Raw genomic sequence first — 21,125 nt, 5'->3', positions numbered from 1 at the left:
ACAAGGCAATGACTACAGAACATCAAAGGGTTAGGACTAGAGAGGCAATGGGAGCAGCATGCATTTAGCAAAATGTTTCTCTACCTGCTTCAGAGAGCTACACAGAAGTTAGCAAGCTGCCTGGCAGAGCGGATCTAAAGCCCGCTCCTGAGGTGAAGGGGGCTGCTGCCAGTTAGAAGGGAAGGAGAGACACCTGGGGGGAAAAAAGAAATATAAGCAGCAAGGGAAGTGGTGAGGAAGTGCAACAGCAGAGCAGTCTGACGAAGGCTGAGGCATAACAGGACTGATGAAGGACAAAAGGCCACAATTCAAATTCACCTCGTTTCTCACCTCACAAGCATTTGCATTGTGGACTTGAAATGGCTTGTATAGACATTGTGCGAGTGGCTATGTGGCCAGAGATGATCCAGTCTGCGTAAGCTGTAACTCAGCCAACCCCAGTGCCCAGGTACCTGGAGCCTTATAGCACTTACAAAAAGTATTTTCTTTGCCAGTGTACCAGAGGGGGTCTGCATCTATCAGCCCCCACCTTCCACTAATCAGGACGCCAGGCCTGCCAAAGCCTGCTCAGGAAAAGACCACCAGGTTATTGAGCCTCCCCAACAATGTGGTTCAAAGCTACAGTTCCACACTGTTACAGAACTTGCCAACAAGTTAGCATTCTCTGAACTTAAGACAGAAGCAAAACTATCACACAGGTCTCATTAAAAAACCTCAACCACTCCAAACTGGTGTGGTTTGTGAGAAACTGACCATGGGCTCAACTTAGTTCATATAGATACAGTAGGTTATGCAACTGAACCATGAATAGTACTTATGGAAAGGGGATTAATGCTGTGGTTCTCAAACTGTGTGCTGGGGTAAATCACCCTGGATAAATTCTCAGGGGACTGCTGGTATTTTAAATTTGAAACACAGTGACAGAGACTACCAGAAATGTGAACAACTCCTTTCCATTTGTCTGGATGTAACTACTTCATAAACAACTGTTAGGTATCTTCTGTGGCCTAGGCATGGATGAAAATATTACTAAGAGCATTATTATTAAGAGTACTGTAAATGGAGAAAATTTGGGAACCTCTAGGCTAAAATCTAAATTGTGAAATATGGGCCTAGAAGAAAAAATATCAAATTCTAGCCCCACTTCTTTAGGAAAGGCAAATCAACTCCTGGGTATTTCTACAAGCACAGTCTGAGATGCTGTTCTTCCCCAACCCTGCCTCCAGTCTCTCCTTGAGGATGCATCTGATTTTTGGGACTGAAAGGAGCTATCTGGTCATCAAGATGAGATGCAATAGCTGTGTTCTCCAAAGAAAAGAGGGAAGAAAATAGAGGTGCCAAGGTATGTGGAAACACTGTATAAGGATGATGGACTTAAGAGAAATGAAAACAGATGGAAAATTAATAATTCTACATATGAAATTGGCTTCCATGGTGAAATATATGCATGTGAAATTCTTCATCCCTAATTCCATCTCTTAAAAGCATCTTCAACCTTGGATTCTTTTTCACCCAAGGATTCTGCTTTCACTACTGATATTCTAGGTGAAGTGATCTGAGGATTATCATTGCTGAAATTATTTTTATAGGACTCTGAAGTCACAGGCAACAAGCTGTTCTAGAACCTAACAAATGGCTAAGTACTTGCAGATAATGAGAAAACCACAAAATGTCTATATTGCAGGAAAAAACCCACTGAGACATTGTTAAATAAGCATTTATCATAAGAAAACAATATGTCAGGACAGAGAATCTATGGAAATAGGCAGTCTCATAGTAATTTACCAACACTGAGCAACTCTACCTAGAACTTTTAAATTTTATCTTAAATCCCAAGCATGTGATTGAATGACATTTGCTCAGTGGCCAGAGAAGAAAATCATAAGTGAATCTTTGGTCATTCTCACCTTACTTTGAAGTAGTAATTAACGTTCCTTCATTTTCCCCCCCATCTCCTAAACAATACCCACTTGCCAAACATATCCAAAGACATCAGTTATAAGAAAGGGTTGGTAATGTGTATTCTCATAGCACCTTAGTTCATTTGAAAATTGATTAGAGACTGACAGGTTATAATATATCTTCCAAAGACTGAAGGTAGGATGGAGTACAGTTTAATTAAATAGAATTTCAAATCAATATGACACTAAGTACATTCCACTGAGTTCCACATAATAGGATTTTAGCAGTATCAGAAGTACTTGCTCCTTTATTAAACTCATGACACACATCAATGGAAAAGCTAAAACAAAAACAAAAACAAAACCATTTGACAACCTAAAAAAATGGACATGAATCCATCCATCCAACTGGCATTTAACTCACAATCTTTTTTGGGGGGGTACTGGGGTTGAACTCAGGGGCACTGGACCCACTGAGCCACACCCCTAGTCCTTTTTTGTATTTTATTTAGAGACGAGGTCTCACTGAATTGCGCCTCACCATTGCTGAGGCTGGCTTTGAATTCATGATCCTCCTGCCTCAGCCTCCTGAGCCGCTGGGATTAAAGGCGTATGTCACTGTGCCTGGCTTAACTCAGAATCTTAACTCTTGAAATAGAGTTGGTCCTTTCAAATGGAGTAGACTAAAGCTGGTAGAAAAACCTTGTCAAGCAACCAACATCTCAACAAGAACACTAGAGACTGATGATCAAGAATCAGACAGCTCTGAGACCAATGCAGCTCACAGCTAGTTTAGACTGTCCTGTGTTGACATGACTGAGGTTTTAGCAATAACCTTCAGGATGACACAGTAACACCAGGCCCCTGCCAGTGTGGGATTTATACTATCTCCCCCCTGGCTGGGGTGGTATAGAACTTGTTACCCTTGAGCCATTCCAAAGATATGAAGAAATTTGTAAATCTCAACTTTTCTTTTTCCCTAACGCTCTTCCAATTCCACAGCTTGTTATGGCTGCTTCTCTCATATCACTCAGAGGCCGACCCCAAGGGAAAAGATATTTTACTCCCTGTACTTTTCTCCTTTATGGTCTTAAGAAATTTGGAAAATTTTCCAAATTTTGGAAATTTGGAAAGGGGATAAGAAACAAAATAATCATAGAATTTGAATGAGAGGAAGAACCAAATGAAGACCAGGTCTCTAAAGATAAATGGTATCTCTTCTTTATTCTAATAACAGACCACTTGGCTAGAGCTGTCAAGTAAGTCAAGGACTCCTGTAGCTTTTTATTTCAACTTAATGGAATGCTGGGTACAAGGATGAACAGCAGTAGGAGAAACTTCCTGTAAAGAGGCTTCTAATCTACACTATGCTATTCAGGAGCCAACTTCTAAGTTTACTCTACTCCTAGCTAACAAAATGAGGCAGGGTCTCCTAATCACACTATCCTTACACAAAGTAAGGAATGAATGCCACTAAAGTGGGATGTGTGAACTCATGGGAGCAGCCTCAAGGGCAGTTCTCAGTGCCTGTAAAACATATTCCTAGTTAGAAGCTTCAGTTTCACCTCTAATTTGAAAAAGAGAGGTGGGAGAGACCAAGTTCATAATGAATTTCTCCCGACAAAAATCAGGGGCAGGGTTTGGAAAAGTGAGAAAGAAAATCTGTGACGCTCTGTTCTTCAACATATACACAGGGCCAACAGCCCAAGATCACGTTTATAATATTGAGGGTTCTCCTCCAACTTACGTTAGGAGTGACTTTATATTAAAGTGGTCATCATAATGAAGGAAAAACCAGTAATGTCATGATCAATTCTAAAATTGAAATGGAGTACTTTTTTATTTCTCCAAAGCCCCTGTTTTTTAATATTCAAGATTCAGTCTGCATGATTTAATAAACTTCTGTATGCAAACAGAATGATTAAAACAATTACACCAGTGTAGGAAACATTAGGTAGAATACTTTTTTTCTCAATTTACCTATGTCATCTCTGGTTAAGGGATGTAGGGTTGCCATCTTTTTATATATTACTAATTCAGGCAGATGGCAAGAACCACCTCACATTCTTTTCTTTTCTTTTTTTAAACTGGGAATTGAATCCAGAGGCACTAAGTTATATCCCCAGACCTTTAAAAAAATTATTTCTTAAGACAAGGTCTTGCTAAATTTGCTCAGGTTGGCCTTAAACTTGTAATCTCCCCTGCTTCAATCTTCAAAGTGGTTGGGATTATAGACTTGGCTAAAATCACCTCATATTCTTAAAGGTAATGTCAAACTGAAAACTTTTAACCAGACACTATTTCATCTTTAGCATATAGCAAGTAAATAGTATGACTTTTTTCTTAAATAGGAGCCAATATGAAAAATATATATTCTAAAATTATTATGGCAATTAGTGTGTAAAATGGACAAATGTCCTGAGCTCCAAACCTGATCTTTTGAACCCGAAGCAAACATTCTTTCATTTATGATGTTAATATGGGAGAACAAATCCTAAATATTCAGCAAACCTATAGACTAATCACTGAAAAATGTGGAAAAAAATATTTTACATACACATTACATATATTTGGAGTGTCATTTTATTATTTTGACAGAAATGGCATAATGCTACCATGTTTCTGACACTGACATTCCTGAGTAGATATTTCTCCTTTCTTTTTATAGTTTTGAGATAAACGTTTTAATACAGACATTCTCCAAATATAACTTATCCAACTGGATCAAAACTGAGCCAAGTCCATGTTATGAATACACACTCAAAACAACCACTAAGCAAATGCTACCCAAGGCTGGAAACACAGCTCTATGGCATGGTCACAGCACCTCCAAGAGACTCCTCTTGCCAGATATACATATATACTGTTCAAAAAGGAATGTCCCACAAGAGAGGTCAGCGGTGAACACTAAGTCTACTCAGGGCAAAAGGATGGTCCAAGTGGCTTCTGACAGGTGTCTTAAGATAACCAATTAGGAATGACTTACCTGTGAGGTATCCTGCTGTTTGTGAGTCAGAAATGAACAAATCATGTTTCTGATCTTTGAAGGCACTCCAGACTGAAGAGCGAGACAGGATTTCATTCACCTAGAGAAGTGAAGCAAATACTTTTGACATAAACGAATTAAGAACTCCATGTTCAAAGACTGAATTAAAAAAAAAAAGACTGAATTAAAGAGAAAAATCAACTTCTAAAACAATCAAGAAGAGGGGTAGTGAGAACCACTCAAAGATGGAGCAAGAACAAGCATTCATGAAACACTTTATACCAGACACTGGCTGGATACATCTCATTAACCAGATTCAAAGTGCCTGAATTGGCTCTTTTACAGCTGGAGTCTTCATATTTGAACCTGAAATTTACTGACTTCTATATAATTTGGGCAGGAAGGTTCCTAAAAAAGTATTTTCTTATGATGGTAACAGATGACAGACAGTATGGTATGGGCTGATGAACTTTTCCTGAGGAAGGGTTTGAGGAGAGCATTCTGCAAATTGGAGCTAAAACTTTAAAGCAGTCTTTTAAATTATGGGTTGTGACCTGTTGGGGGATAATGAAATCCATTAAAAGGGGAGTAAACAGCATACTTGAGAAAATAGGTGAATACAGAGAAGTATAAGAGTATCATGAATAAATGGGTAGATAGATGTGAATAAAACAGTGTGTCACACACACTATATATATATTCTGGACTAAGATAAAAGATTTTTTGCGACAAAAAATATTTAGGAAATACCTCTTAGAAGTCTTTTCCACATAAGAGGTATTATATTTATATTTCCACTACTTATGTGGTACAAACAGTGAACACAGTGAACACAATGAGCAAGACAGCCTCTGTCTCTGAAGTCAGATAGAAAGCTCACAGTCTAGTAGTGGGTACAGACAGTGCCAGATAGTTTAGCAATATGAATTAAAGTAGTTATGTACATGGTGACCATGTGAGTCCAAGAGAGGACACCAGTCCAACCTTGGAAAGAAGCAAAAGAGGAAGGAATTAACTGTGAAGGTGAGAGAGGAGCTCCTATTTTGGACAGTAACATAACTTCACCTCTGCTCCCATGGAAGTGAATAGTGGGAATTGACAATTCCTAAAACCAAAAGTTAATTTTAACCAATACTAAATGCTGAATATTCTTTGCATTTTTCTTCTGAAAACACACCATTGCTATGCAGAAAAGGAATGCTCCTGAGTGACTGCTGAGTGTATGGTTTATGCTTTTTCATTGTTTATGAGGCAGTTATGGAAGTCCATCATTGGTCTTTGGCTCTTATGCAGTTGCAGACGTGAGTGGATGTGAACACAGAAGTACAGGTTACCCACAGCCAAGACCCTACAACAAGAATACCTTGTTGTAATCAGCAGATCACACTGCTGCTTGTAGACTCACCTGTTCTCCATACTGCAGGCTTCGAGTCATGGCTTTGAGTGCTTTAACAATCTGGGCCTTGGTGGCAGCGGGGCTGTCCAAATTTTCAAGTCCTATGCCTTCGAGTAATTTTAAGAGGTATGGGACCAAATCTGCTTTCAGGGCCTAGAAGGCATATGAAGCATCTATAACCATACTGGAAAACATAAATCAGCAACCTGTTTTCACAGTGTTTTAATACCAGATACAGTTTCTTGTTTTAGTAGTTAATAACATTCTTATTTAATAAGATTTTATTCTATTGTCAACTGTTCTAAATGCTATAAATCAATTATTTAATCTTCCTAACATCTAATGAATTAGGTGCTATTATTATTACAAATGGAAAAAAATCAATGCACAGAAGGTAAAAAAGCATGTTCACAATCAAAGAACTGGGCAGTAATGAAATCTGCATTTGGACCCAAGAAGCAAAGAACTTGAGCCACTAGGGAGCCTGCTTTAATAATACTACACTAATGGGCAACAATCTCTGAAATGCCTTAATATTTTCCCATATTATCTTAAAACATAAATCTTTACAATCACCAGTTCCTATCAGTCTAATAAAAGCTAAATAATAATGTGGTATCAGAAGCTGGGGTTATACCTCAGTGGTACAGCACTTGACTAGCATGCATGAGACACTGGGTTCAATCCTCAGCACCACATGAAAACAGATAAAATAAAGGTATTGTGTTCATTTATAACTAAAAATATTTTTAAAATTAAAAAATAATAATATGGTATCAATCTTCATTAAAAATCAAAAGGAAGAGGTGGAAATAACTGACATTTAGTGAGTGTACCTCTTTTTTTCATAACTTGTGAGGCAGTCATAAATTTATAACTTTATTTCAGATGATAAATCCGAGTGTAAGGTTAAAAATCATATCTAAGGTCACAGAGCCATCAAGTGGTAGTACTAGCTCATGTTTTTCCTCATCTGGTAAACTCCTGAGCCAACACTAAGTTTGAACTTCATAGCATTCACTATCTCCTTCAGATCTACCCAGTATCTTGACTAGCCTAAAGGGTGGGCCTGAATTGAGGTTGTGGGGTGGAGATAGATACAGCAAGAAAGGGGACCAGGAGAATAGGAGGTCACTGTCTTCAGACTAAGAATGCCAGAGTCACTTTGTCATGGGAAACCACTGAAGATTTTTAAAGATGAACAGTGACAGCTGGGAGTGGTGGCTAATTCCAGCAGCTTGGGAGGTTGAGGCAGGAGGATCACAAATTCAAAGCCTGGCTCAGCCACTCAGTAAGGACCTAAACAACTTAATGAGACTCTGTTGCTAAATAAAAAATATTATTAAAAGGGCTGGGGATGTAGCTCAGTGGTTTAAGCACCCCCTGGTACCAGAAAAAAAAAAGGAGGGGGTGCGGAATAAAAAGATAAAAGAGTAGCTTCTTTTAAGCCGGAACCATCATCTTCCAGTAATTCTCCAAAATGATGAACACAAAGGGAAAGAGGAGAGGAACCCGATATATGTTCTCTAGGCCTTTTAGAAAACATGGAGTTGTTCCTTTGGCCACGTGTACACGAATCTACAAGAAGGGTGATATTGTAGATATCAAGGGAATGGGTACTGTTCAAAAAGGAATGTCCCACAAATGTTATCATGGCAACACTGGGAGAGTCTACAATGTTACCCAGCATGCTGTTGGCATTGTTGTGAATAAGCAAGGGCAAGATTCTTGCCAAGAGAATTAATGTGCGCATTGACCATATTAAGCACTCTAAGAGCCGAGACAGCTTCCTGAATCATGTGAAGGAAAAAGATCTGAAAAAGAAGGAAGCCAAAGAGAAAAGTACCTGAGTTCAGCTGAAGTGCCAGCCTGCCCCACACAGAGAAGCACATTTTGTGAGAACAAATGGAAAGGAGCCTGAACTGCTGGAACCTATTCCCTATGAATTCATGGCATAATAAATGTAAAATAAATAAATAAATAAAGGCCCGTGGACTATTAAAAAAAAAAAAAAGAGTGACTGAGTTATATTTTATTACTTTTTAATTTTTGTTGTATGTATTTATGGAATACAAAGTGATGTTATGATATATGTATACAATTTGGATTGTGTAATCAGCATATCTGTTGCTTCAAAAATTTATTTCTTATGGTGAGAACAATTTACTCTTAGCAATTTTGAAAAATACATTAAACTACAGTCACAATTCTGTGCAATAGATCTTTAAGTTATTACTCCTAACTGAAACTTTATACCATTAACATATCCCCATTCTTCCCACCCTCCAGTTTCTGGTAACTACCATTCTGTGCTCTCCTTCCATGAATTTGATTGTTTTAGATTCCATTCATTGGTGAAATTATGCAGTACGTGTTCTTAAGAGCTATACTTAAAAAAAAAAAAGCTATACTTTTGTGACTTTAAAAAATCACTTTGCACTGGTTGTTGAAATTTATGATGTGCTTTTTCTGTCTTTAGTGCCTATCTACTCAACATTGATAACCTACCAAGTCCCATTTCACTAGGTAAAAAGTCCTTTTGAAAAGGACAATAAAAGTCTTGGCATGATTCTACAATATGACTTAAGAAACAAAGGAATGAATAAATCTTTCCAAAGAGGATAAAGCAATGTTTTTTTCTTTTTTATTTGTTCTTTAAAAATATACATGACAATAAGACTATATTCTGATACATACATGTTCTAATGAGGATCCCACTGTGATGTGGAGTTCCACTGTGGTATATTCATATATGAACATAAGAAAGTTATGTCTGTTTCACTCCACTGTCTTTCTATTCCTGTTCCGCCTCCCTCCCTTCATTCCCCTTTTGTGTAGTCCACTGAACTTCTATTCCACTCCCCACTTAGCTTCCATGTAAAGAGAGAACATTTGACCAGATAAGGCAAATTTTGTGAAGAAAACTAAGGATAAATGCACAATAAGTGGCCAAAATTTTGAAGCTGGTAAGACTTCTAGCACCTAGCACCACTTTTCTGTGCGCGCACACACATACACATAACTGAATATGAAATATACACTTGTGCACGCACAAATTCATAAGTTACCTCCATCAAACCTTAGCCAGGGAATATTTGTCTACTACATTTGTTTTCCTAAAATAGTGCTGAATCTAGAAAGTCACTTACTTGTGCTACCAATTCACCCTGCTCCTTCTGAAACATTCGATTAATTGCTTCACAGGCTAGACCAACAGTATCTGCTCGCTTTTTCATTCCATTCATCAGTGGGCCAATGGTTTCTAAGGATGCCATGGCTCGAACACACAGCTAAGTCCCCAAAAGAGAAGGTTACTTGTAGTAAAGAAACATTTTTATAAAGCACAGTGGATACCAAGGTAACAAAATAATTTTTAAAACAACTACTTTCAAGTTTAATAATAAACTGAGTCAAATTCCATCTCCTGTTAATTATATCATTTAACTGGCTTAAGAATCAATAAAATACCATGCAGTTCCTTTTAGAAAGAGGGTGTACACTTTAGTGTGCATTCGTCTAGAAGAGGAATCACATAAAATTCTAGAGCTATAATCTAAAGAATAAATTCATAAATACCTCATTTTCGGACAGGGCATGGATAACTCGAATGGCACTCTTAGGAATGGCATTGTTCCTGTGATTCATTGCCTGGATAACTTTGGGAAGGTGGCCCAGTGGTGGGACTTGATCTGCCAGCTGAGGTTGTGCACTGAAGAGACATACTGTTGCCATTGTCAAAGTTTCCAGAGTTTCTCCCTGGAAAGTGTAAAAGAAACAGCCAATCAAAATAATTAAAATACTGAAAAAGTCCTCAATATACCTGGCAATTTATTTGGTGTTCAAAACTAGGGATTCAAAAGTTCTAAGTGCTAACATAATGCTTCATAAAACCTTAGTGAAAACAAACTTTCCATTTTCTTTGACAAAGGCAGGCATACAAAGGACTTAAGAATTATTGTCTAAATAGTCTTTCAGCAGGCCTGACGTAGCTCAGTTCTATTGCAGGTATAATAATAGATCATCTCCCAAAAGATGATACTAGAAATTTCTAGATGATGTTACAGACCTGTCAATGTTAGACAACATCAATAATCACTGAGAATATAGATTAGTAAAACACTATGCTCAGTTCTATTAAAAATCTTATTACAGGTTGAAGATCCTTTTATTTGAAATGCTTCAGACCAGAAGTATTTCCGATTTTGGACTTTTTTTTATATCGAGTTTATCAGCTGAACGTTCCTAGTCAAAAAATCCAAAATGTTTAATGCTCTGAAATTCAAAACTTTTAGCACTGCTGTGGTTCTCAAAAAGTTTGATTTTGGATCATTTCAAATTTTGCATTTTCAGATGAAGAATGCTCAACCTACATTTAACATTACCTGAGGGCTATAATGAACTTTGTACTATAGATAATAGATTGTACATATATATATATCCATAACAAAACACTTTTTAAATGAACACAAAAATTGGGATGTGCCCAAAAAGAAAGGTGACATATGATGAAATTTCTACTTGCTTTTCCTTGCTAAGATTCACTTTTTGAGAATTCTCTTGTGTTCCCCTGCTTTTGGTTTGGTGCTGGGGATTGAACCCGGGGCCTCTAAGCAAACCCCCCCATCTGTGAGGATTTCATTTTATAAGAAAACTAAGTATGTATTAGAATTTATTAGTAAAGGGAAATATGACTATGGAATGTGACACTAATAAATATTTGGCATACTAATTCTATTTTTTAAACTAAGGATAAACTAAGGATAGTAACTAACAATTTCTAAGCAGTTGAAATGTGGCAGATATGTTAGGTATTCCACACACATTAACTTATTAAAACCTCAGCCAAAGGTAGATGCAGTCTTCATTCTATGAGGCAGCTGAGGCTGAATCATGAGGCCAGCTAGTTACTGATGAAGCTGGGCTTGGATGATCCAGGACCACCTAATACAGCTCAGACTTTTTTTTTTTTGGTAACAGGGATTGAACTCAGAGACAATTGACCACTGAACCACATGTCCAGCTCTATTTTGTATTTTATTTAGAAACAGGGTCTTACTGAGTTGCTTAGCGCCTTGCTTTTTGCTGAGGCTGGCTTTGAACTCACAATTCTCCTGTCTCAGCCTCCCAAGCCCCTGGGATTATAGGCGTATACCACTGTGTCCGGTCAGCTTAGGCTGTTTAATCAACCACCATCTATTTCTAGATTTCAACATAAATGTTCATATAACAAAATGTTAGACACTATCAGGGTTTCTGACCTGTCAAACCAAGATCAAAGCTACCTTCTGCTTTCCAGAAAGTCTCTGGTTTTGAGCACAGGTACACGGTTCATTCACGTGGTTACTATTCTGTCAATATCTGTGACTAGGGTCATCCCTGCCATATACACAAAGTGCACTAAAGAACATGAATACACTTTCAGAGAAACACCAGACATTTAGGTTTTTGATCAGTTATATAGTCACTGGAAATGGTGTGGCAAAAATATTCTTTTAGAGTTTTTATAATTGTTAGAAATAGCAATTCAATACAGACATCTCTAACTTTTATCTATAAATAACCATGGTATTAGAGCTTCACTATCAAAAATCACACACACACACACAAAATCAATGGACATATCTAAATTTACATGTGGTTACTATGTTGAAAGAGGTAGCCCACTATTAATGCATGGTCAGTGAAGACAAGGTTTTATGAGAAAAAAATTAGTATGTTTAGCAAATTCTGATATATTTTCCTGATGACTGAAGCTTACATGAGGACTGTTCTTCTCCAGGAGCTCAGTTAATTTTTCTAATAGTGCAATCAGAAATTCTCTAGGCTTTCTGAGAACCCATGCTGGTTGTGCAATAAAAATTCTCAAGAAAACTCCTCCAACAGCAAGTTCACCCTCTGCTTCTCCAAACACCACAGCAAAATCTTCAGGCAACTTTAAACAGAAAAAGAATTTCAGTCAGGTCACTTAATTATTTAGTTGTACATGAAGCAGGAAAAGCAAGTCCAATTAAAGAATTCTACATACAATGAACTAGTTGATAAATAGGCATTTATATAATCAAATTATAATAATTTTAAGTTTTATTTTCTCTTAAATGCATAGGATGTTTTATTAGCTACTTCAAAAGAAAGTATTCCTACTTTTATGTTTGAAGACTTATTTTTTCCAGGGGTGTACCTCAGGGTCTTATGACAGAGCTACAGGCTGACTTTAAACTAACTCAGGAGTAATTCAAAATAACAACAACAAAAAACCCCTATAAGATAAAAGTATATGTTACCTTCCAGTTAACATCAGGGTTGTCCCGCTGATTTTTAAAGTGCCTTGAGAAAAAAAAAAAAAAAGGAGGAAAGGAATACCAAACTTTAGTCACAACATAACACTTACATTGACCTTTGGAGCGAGTCTTAGGAGAGAGGCAGAGTGGGAAACGATTGCCCTTCCTGGGGATTTTATTTGAAGGCTTCAAGTTATTATCTTTGTCTTTACTTACTCTAGCATCATCTCTCTCACTGTTGTAGACACTTTATCTCTGGAACTGTCATTCCAAATCAACTCAGGATTTTCGTGAGTTCCTTCAAAAATGTGAACAGCAGCTTCAGGGTTGTCTCTCATAGCATCCATGAAAACGCTAGGCAGAAATTTCATTAATGTAATTCGAACCTATGGGAGGAGGTTTGAGAAAGAAATCAAGAACTGTTGGAAACGCCTCAATATTCAGCTTGCTTTTTACAATTTTCTGAGAATATCAGAGCAATTTTTGCTATGGCTGATATAAGAAATAACTATTATCTAAAAATTCTGGAGTGGGAGAAAAACCTTAGTTTATGCAAAGGTAACTTTAACAAGACTATGACTTGGCCCTACTTACCTATCAAAGCTTTATTTCCATTATCTAACTCAAAAAACTTAAGAAATTCAGAGTGTAGAATTTCCAGAGTCTCCCCTGTGGTGTCATGCATGTGCTATAAACCTCTTTTGAGAATGCACTTAGCTCATCTGTCCGACTCTTCCTCACACCCTTTGCCCTCAGAAACTATAGTTTTTCTCATGCTAACGCTACCGTTTTATGTTATAATAAGCCTTCTTCCAAAAAGAATTCTAAAAGTAGCTTAAAAAAAATCCATCCAACAAATGCTATGCACAGATTGAAAATTACTGAGGCATAAGGACAAAGGGAAAAGAGTATCTTCCTTTACCATCACATGGTTCTCGCTCCATGTCACACTACTCTCAGCGCTCATCTTAGGGAAACCTTCCTGACCTGGTCTGCTTTGCTCATTAATTATTTTCTAAGCTTCTCGTATTTGGCAAATGCTTACATTATTTGAAAGAATAAAGACCAATATGAAGTTAGCATGCAAAAGAAACACCAGAAGCTATGAGTAACTGGTAGTGATATCTACCACAAATTTAGCTCTGAACTTCTAGCTCCCAAGGAACGGAAATAAACTATGTTGATTACGTGACAGAGGGCATACACAAAATAAAATCAAGCCAGCTGCTCCACAGACACCTAACTATTCTGGAGGAGGAGAAGAAATTTCTCAAGGCTCCCACAAGAGGGCATTTGTTTTATATCAAATAATATCATCAGGATAAAATTAGCCAGTTTCACAGGCTTATTTCATATATATATATTTTCTCTTAAGTATGCTGAGACCATCATGCCAAAATACAATTCAGCTCTATAGAGAACAAAAGCAGGTATAGACAGTGATTATATCACTCTTCATCAAGAGTCTCCTGAGTAAGAACCCTGCCTGAACTGCAGTAAATAAGTAACACATTCTCACAAAGCTCTGAGAAATATATACCAAAGAAGCACTAAGAGTTGAAGTAGGATTTAAAGGCCATTTATTTTAAATTTTTCACTATGAAGTTAAGAAATTTAGGTTTGGAGAGAAGACATCCAGAGTCATTAAGTCAAGTTAGCAGCTTCAGGATTGTGATAAACAAGTTCTGCTCACAATGCCACGCTGCCAACTTGAAGGTCAATCACTTCATCTCTTACACAATCACTTCTTGTTTCTAAACAAAACTGCCTTCTGGAAAGATACCTGGATATTTAATTAGAAACCCACTGTTAGGCAACACTGACAACCCGAACAGAACACTGTTTTCATCAAAATTTAAAACTTCACTGCTTCAAGGGACATGATCAAGAATATGAAAAAAATTATCAAAAGAATGAAAAAAAAACATGTTCAAATAATAGAAATTAGTATCAAAAAACACGAAGAACAATTACAACTCAACAATTAAAACAATCCAATTTAAAAACTAGTCAAGGATATGAAGAGACATTTCTCTAAGAAAGTTGAAACCACATTGAATGTTTCATTGTTCCACCCCTCCCCGCTTTTTGAGATTGGGTCTTATTAGGTTGCCCAGATTTGACTTTGAATTCCTGGGTTTCTCCTGTCATCCTCCTGCCTCAGCCTCCCGAGTAGCTCAGGACAGTAAACTAAAATAAGCCAATTTAAAAACTAGTCAAGGATATGAAGAGACATTTCTCTAAGAAAGTTGTATTAACTGCTAATAAATACATGAAAAGATACTCAGCATCATTAACCAGGGAAATGTGAATCAAAACCATAAGATACTGCTTTCACACCTACTAGGATGGCTATAATAAAACATATAACATGTGTTAGGGAAGATAAAGAGATATTATAATGCTGGTATGTAAAGCCAGTGTAACCACTTGAAAACACTTATGATTCTTCAAAATGTTATATCTAGTATTACTATCTGACCCCAAAATTCCATTTCAAAACAAAAGCCAATGCTCACACAAACTTGTACACAAGTGTTCACAATAGTATTATTCAGACAGCAAAAAAATTCACATGTTCATTGAGATAAATAGGTAAACAAATTGTGGAATATTGTTTGGCAATAAAAAGGAATAGGTGAATCTTCACAACATTATGCTAATTGATAGGAATCAGTCACAAAAGACTATATTATAGGATTCCATTTATACGTAACTCTACAATTTATAAAGAAAGTTTAGTGCATAGTAGTTCCTGGGAGAAAGTGGACAGGAGAGTGACTGCTAAAGGGCATGAGGCTTCTTTTGTATTGATAAAAATGGTCAAAAAATTGATTATAGTTGCTCAATCCATAAATATACTAAAAATCACTGAACTGTATTGTATGTCAATCATATCTCAATAAAGCTGTTATAAAAATTAAAAAGTTTACTGACCCAGCCGTCTCTTGCTGCAAATCATTGAATTAAGGTGCTGATTTTCCCTATATAGAAAATTTAAATGTAAAGACATTCACCTTGATAATATTTGTCCCACATGTATATCAAAGGCCAAAAATATTACTGGAGAGCTCAATTTCAGTACATAGTTATTTTAAACATCTAACACACTATTTAAAATATCTAATAGTAGGCATTGTAGTTATGTGCTACCCAACTCTTGACTTAAGAAAACTCAATACTAAATATCAATATTTATACATTAATTCTTTTTTGGGTAGGGGCGATTGTACTGGGATTGAACTCAGGAATGTTTTACCACTGAGCTACATCTCCAGCTCTTTATTTTTATTCTGAGACAGGGTCTTACTAAGTTGTTGAGGCTGGCCTCAAACTTGCAATTCTCCTGCCTCAATCTTCCAAGCTGCTGGGATTACAGGTGTAAGACACCACGCCTGACTCAATATTCATTTTTTTATGGACTCTTTTGTAGACATCCAAAGGTAATTCCCTCATCTCATCAACCTTGCTAAAGGCAGACTATTATTAACACTATAGTAAAACTATTTTGGGTCCTATGACAGATTCTTAACATCTAGACTGAGAGATCAAGCAAGAAAACAACAGCGACAACTGAGTCTAATTTGTTGTACTGATGTAAAAATGTTCATTAGCTTTGAACAACTTTTTTTCCAAACTAAACTTTTCATGGAGGCTCAACACATATGAGGGAGGCCACTGTGGCTTTAGATGGAAGTAGGTAACCTGTAGACTCTTCCTTATCCTAGGTACCTTGGCAGATATGTTGGAGCTGTGATTCTCAAATATTAGTCCAGACAGGTTCCAAAAGAATAACTTGGGAAATGGACTAAGAAAGCAAATTCTGGGGCCCTGCCCCTGACTTCCTGAATCAGACTTTGGTAGTAGGGCATAGAAGTATTTTTTGTAGCTCTCCCATGCCTCTGATGTGTTGCTCAGTGGGCTTGGCACTATGAGCCCTATCTCTTATGAAACTGATCTAATAATAGAATTAGGGAACTTTGATTACATTTGTGTCTGAATAAAATTCTACTCGGAAGTAAATTCCTTCTCTTCAAATTGAACCATGGCTCCAGATATCATATGGTCACCTCCAGTTTTGGATTAAAAAGTCTCCCTGCACACCAGGAAAGCAGAGGAGTCACTATACTCCTGTCCCCAGACAGCCTCACTTCCTGTGGGTTGCATAACCTTACTAATTCAGGAGTGGAATGTAAAAGATACAGATTACCAGTGTCTCACTAGCTACCTCTATGAGCCAATCCTTGCAGAGTGAAGTCTAACCTGCCTTCTTTCATAACCTAAATGTACTTCCGTTCTCTCTTTGAGAAAGATGAACAGTTATCATCATAATCCACATATTCTCTTCAAACATTTCAATTCTGGTACAACTTCCCTGACTAGTTTTCTCAATTAGTAACATACAGCAACAATTTCAGGAATTTTGTTCAACTTTCACATCATTTTCTTATCTTCACCATCTCAGATTGGTGAATTTCATGAAATCAGTATCAAAGTAACAGGGTTTTATTAATTAATTTCCTTCTGAGAACTTATTTTATACTCACCTTTGGACCTATCAGTTTATCTGCTGTCATTTTGGCAAAAAGTTCTGCTGTTTGGGTTCGAACCTGTGGATGTGTTGAGTTACAGAACATATCCAATAAATAAATCAAAGCTCCTAAGAAGGAAAAAAGAGAATCAGTGCTTATATTATTTTCAATTAGTAGAATTCATTTTCAACCTTATTTCAACTCAGTGCTGTTTGATGTTTTTTAAACTTTAAGGGTCTCCAAAGCATTCTTCTAATTTATCAGACTGCACAAAAAGCAACTCAAGATATGCTTCATAGTGCTGAATAAGACTGGATGAAAAATAACTCTATACATTACCCTTTGCCATTGCTTCTTTGATTATTTTTGTACTTGATGCCAAAGCATAAAGAGTTTCCAGAACAAGCTGACGACCTGCAGAGTAAAAGACATTTCAAGGAACGTATCAATCTTACATTTACTAGACATTGACTCTATACCAAACATTAACTAGGTATTCCAGATATGGAATCATACCTCATCTTCACAATAACCAGCAAGGCTGTGTTATGATAAGGAGCCCAGTATAACCAGCCCATTATTTCACACTTAGTGAGCTCTATGGCTGGGTTTTCTGTCTACATCTATCTGCTCCAAAGTCCACACTCATAACTACTATGGCATAATGTTTTCCTATCTAAATATTAATGGCAAACACATCCAGAGGACACTGTACCAGGCATCTCAGATTTTTACATGATACTACTATCTCAGGAAAATAAGGAAGTAATCACTGTAAGACAGAGCTCTACTCTAAGACATAATAATTTCCTCTGGACACAGTTCATCTCTCACCTACTCATTGCCTTTTGATGTGCAAGTATACTGGGCTACTGAACTTTGCTCTTTTAGAATCAAATGGGACAGACAAAAAGCCAAAGGAATAAAGTGTTATCAAAGAGCGTAGAGACTGTCAAGTACTGGGCTGAGTCTAAAACAACACAATAATAACAATGTCCATTAGCAAACACTGTATAAGGTAGATAGTTTAGTCTAGATTATGTGTAAGTGATGGCAAAGTTTTCGAAAATATCTAGAAGTCAGCTACTTGTAAGATTAAAATGTTGACAATGAATCAGGTAAAAGTTATACTTTAAAACTATGGTTTCTGTTTTACATTCTTTACCAACCAGTTTAGTTTTGTATTGTTTAAAGCCTTACAAAATTATTGAAAACCAATAAAAACAGAAAAAGAAAAAAACAACTAAGGCTGTAGGTATAATAAAAAGAATCTGCAAATTATTTCTCCAGGTTGTCATTTTGAACAGATAATTCAAGCAAGTCATTTATTTAAAAAAAAAAATTACTCAATGAAATTTCAACTCCACTCAATTCACTGAACATAAAGAAACACTGAATACATGCCAAGCAATGGGATGATCAAAGAGATAGGGTCCTATTCTCAAGGTGAATAGACATAAAATTAAGATTAACATGACATCCAAGGGTTTAGCAAAGTCACCTGTGCAATGTATTCTATGGTTTGTGGTGAGGGTGGATTTAAACTGCAATTGCCTGATACACTAAACATCTTGTTTTTGAAAAGCAATCTCAATGCTGGCTCTGGCACAACTACAAAACTATTATACTTGTTAACTATAGAGTTTCTGAGCAACCTGCATCAACACCGGCTGTATTCAAGAAATTAGGTTGGTAAATTTTTATTCTTTGTGGAAATAATCTCTTGTCAATAGACACAAAGTAGGGAAGACAATGCTAAGTTTAATACAAGGTAAACTTTATCTTAAGAATGTTTTCTAGCACCTGTCTTTAAAAAAAAAAACCACAGAATACTAGTTAATTCTCAATTATTCATGTACAATTACTCATGAAAAAAACCTGACAATCAATCCCAGGTTATTTTCCTTTGCTTTTCCTCTCTCACCTCCAACTTTCAACCTTCAATATGGAAAGTTGAGATAATTTTGTTAATTTATGTAAAATACAATTAGGAAGACAAATCTAGTATAAATAATCCCACTGTAAATATTCCAAAACTAAAGATGGATGATATTTGCCCGAGGTTTTATAACTGTTTTATAACTGTTCCCCTCCCTTGGTAGGTCCTTCTATGGTTTCCAAAATGCCATTTGTGAATATACCTACTTGATGGCAATGAATGTAGAAGAGCCAGTAAATTGGATAAAACCACTGATTCTGCAATATTGTTGACACAATCTTGGTTAGATGTCACTATATTCACAACCTGAAAATTAATCAACAGGACATAAAAAGGTTTGGAGATAATTTCAAACCTAATAAAATTCAGTAATATAGACTTAATAGAAGCAACAAAATGTTTGGAACACAAAATATTTAATTATTAGAGAAATTTTTAATTTTAAAAGATTGGTCTTATTACTTTGAGACTTATCTTTTGATAAGGTTATCTTATCTTTTGATAACCTTAAGGTTCATGAAAAACTTTAATCCTATACAGAACATGCTCCTTTAGCCTGGGGTCTAGAGGAAGGGATGGGATTTAAAACATGAAAACAAAGAAAAAATATGACTATGGCATACAGTGTAGTGTTTTCCAATCACAGATTTGGGGTACGCAGTTAAAAGATAATAATCTTCACTTCTGGGACTTTCTTTTGCTCATAGAGGAAGAAAGTTAATGTCTTTAGCACTCCACACAACAGATTAGATCTCTTTCTATATAAAAAAATAGGATGTTTTTCTTTAAAAGAGGAGGTTATAGTTTAGATATGAGGTGCCTCCCAAAAGCTTATATGTAAGACAATGTAAGACTTTTAAGAGGTGAAATGATTATTATGAGGTATAATCTGATAAGGGGATTGACCCACTGATGTGGATTAACTGAGCAGTAACTACAGGCTGTGGCTGGAAGATGATGATCACTTGGAGCATGACTTTGGGGTTTTTATTTTGTTACTGGTGAATAGAGCTCGCTCTTTGCTTCTTGACCACCATGAAGTGAGGTGCTTTCCTCCTCTGGGCCCTTCTGCCATTATGTGGGGCCTCATCCTGGGCCCAGAGCACTGGAGTTGGCTCTCTATAGACTGAGACCTCTGAAATGATGAGTCCTAAATAAACTTTCCTTCCTCTTAAGTTGTTCTTGTCTGGTATTTTGGTCACAGTGAAACAAAAGCTGACTTAAAACAAAGAATAATTTTTCAATTCTGACTTTTACAATACATGTCTAAAGATCAATGCCACTTGGACCATGTTCAGAATCAAAGCAAAGTAGTCTAGATTAATAATGTTACTATTATATCAATATTAGTAGTCTATTAAGAATCTGTTTTAAGCCGAAAGATAATCTAAGTGATTTATTCATAAACCACTTCTTTACCTGATACTATAGGGTTGAATTTGGTGTTCTTTGTAATAAATTATGTGCATTACAATGAACAGGATCATCTGAAAAATGATCCTGGGAGCTTACCCTAGGGTGCCTGGACAAAGAACACCTGTAACCAGGGACTTTCTGCTTCTGTCAGAGGAAAAGTAGCACCCAAGTAGCATCTCATAGGACCAGTGGTTTCAATCTCCTGAAGAAGGGACCTCCAACTTCTCCTGAACCCTTAAGACCCACAAATTTTGGCAGCTGGCTTTCCTAGATAACACCTATTAACAGCAGTATACCCAGGTGTCTATTTGTAATTCTCATCAAAAAGGTTACCTTGCTACTAGATTTGAAGGGAGAGTACAGGTGAGTTCTCTGGAATGAAAACCCACAGTGCACAGCCAAGCAGTGTCCTGGCTTCATTATCTCTCTCTGTAGAGACAGAGAAGTCAGGGAAACCTTGCCTCCCCCTCTTGCTCATCTATGGCTTCTAAGCTTCTCCAGTAAAGCCTATTCCTTCATCTTCTGACTAGGACATTTCACAGTGTACCCAAAGCCCTGATGTATGACAGATAGTGACCTAGAAAGGAAACACCTTGAAAAACATGAATAGGTAAAATTTTAAAAATGCATATTTTTATCCAACTTCAGATAATTAATTGATGCTCAAACTGTATTTA

At 36.6% G+C, this 21,125-nt stretch overlaps 1 protein-coding gene and 1 pseudogene across 4 annotated transcripts in view; one reads left to right on the top strand and one right to left on the bottom strand.

The window, feature by feature from the left end:
- Dnajc13 (DnaJ heat shock protein family (Hsp40) member C13) overlaps window positions 1–21,125 on the bottom strand; it is a 120,785-nt gene that overhangs the window by 6,907 nt on the left and 92,753 nt on the right. The window contains exons 46-56 of one of the 4 annotated variants that reach the window (XR_013436522.1): window positions 19,239–19,338; window positions 17,433–17,507; window positions 17,109–17,221; window positions 12,778–12,947; window positions 12,565–12,607; window positions 12,042–12,215; window positions 9,860–10,039; window positions 9,433–9,573; window positions 6,293–6,436; window positions 4,888–4,987; window positions 85–193 (exon numbers count right to left, since the gene is read on the bottom strand). Coding sequence is in view for 2 of the 4 variants with exons in the window: in XM_078043319.1 (XP_077899445.1) it covers window positions 4,888–4,987; window positions 6,293–6,436; window positions 9,433–9,573; window positions 9,860–10,039; window positions 12,042–12,215; window positions 12,565–12,607; window positions 12,778–12,947; window positions 17,109–17,221; window positions 17,433–17,507; window positions 19,239–19,338 (1,240 nt within the window). In the remaining 2 variants the exon portion in view is untranslated. Of the gene's footprint in view, window positions 1–84; window positions 194–4,887; window positions 4,988–6,292; window positions 6,468–9,432; window positions 9,574–9,859; window positions 10,040–12,041; window positions 12,216–12,564; window positions 12,608–12,777; window positions 12,948–15,498; window positions 15,546–17,108; window positions 17,222–17,432; window positions 17,508–19,238; window positions 19,339–21,125 lie in introns of those variants that run through there. The other 3 variants (XM_078043319.1, XR_013436523.1, XM_078043320.1) reach the window with 3 other exon arrangements.
- LOC106144944 (large ribosomal subunit protein eL21 pseudogene) lies at window positions 7,387–8,273 on the top strand (annotated as a pseudogene).

Source organism: Ictidomys tridecemlineatus, chromosome 3 (assembly GCF_052094955.1).
Source record: "Ictidomys tridecemlineatus isolate mIctTri1 chromosome 3, mIctTri1.hap1, whole genome shotgun sequence".
Taxonomy (NCBI): domain Eukaryota; kingdom Metazoa; phylum Chordata; class Mammalia; order Rodentia; family Sciuridae; genus Ictidomys; species Ictidomys tridecemlineatus.
Note: the sequence above shows the minus strand (reverse complement) of the source record. Positions and strands in the feature narration are given on the sequence as shown.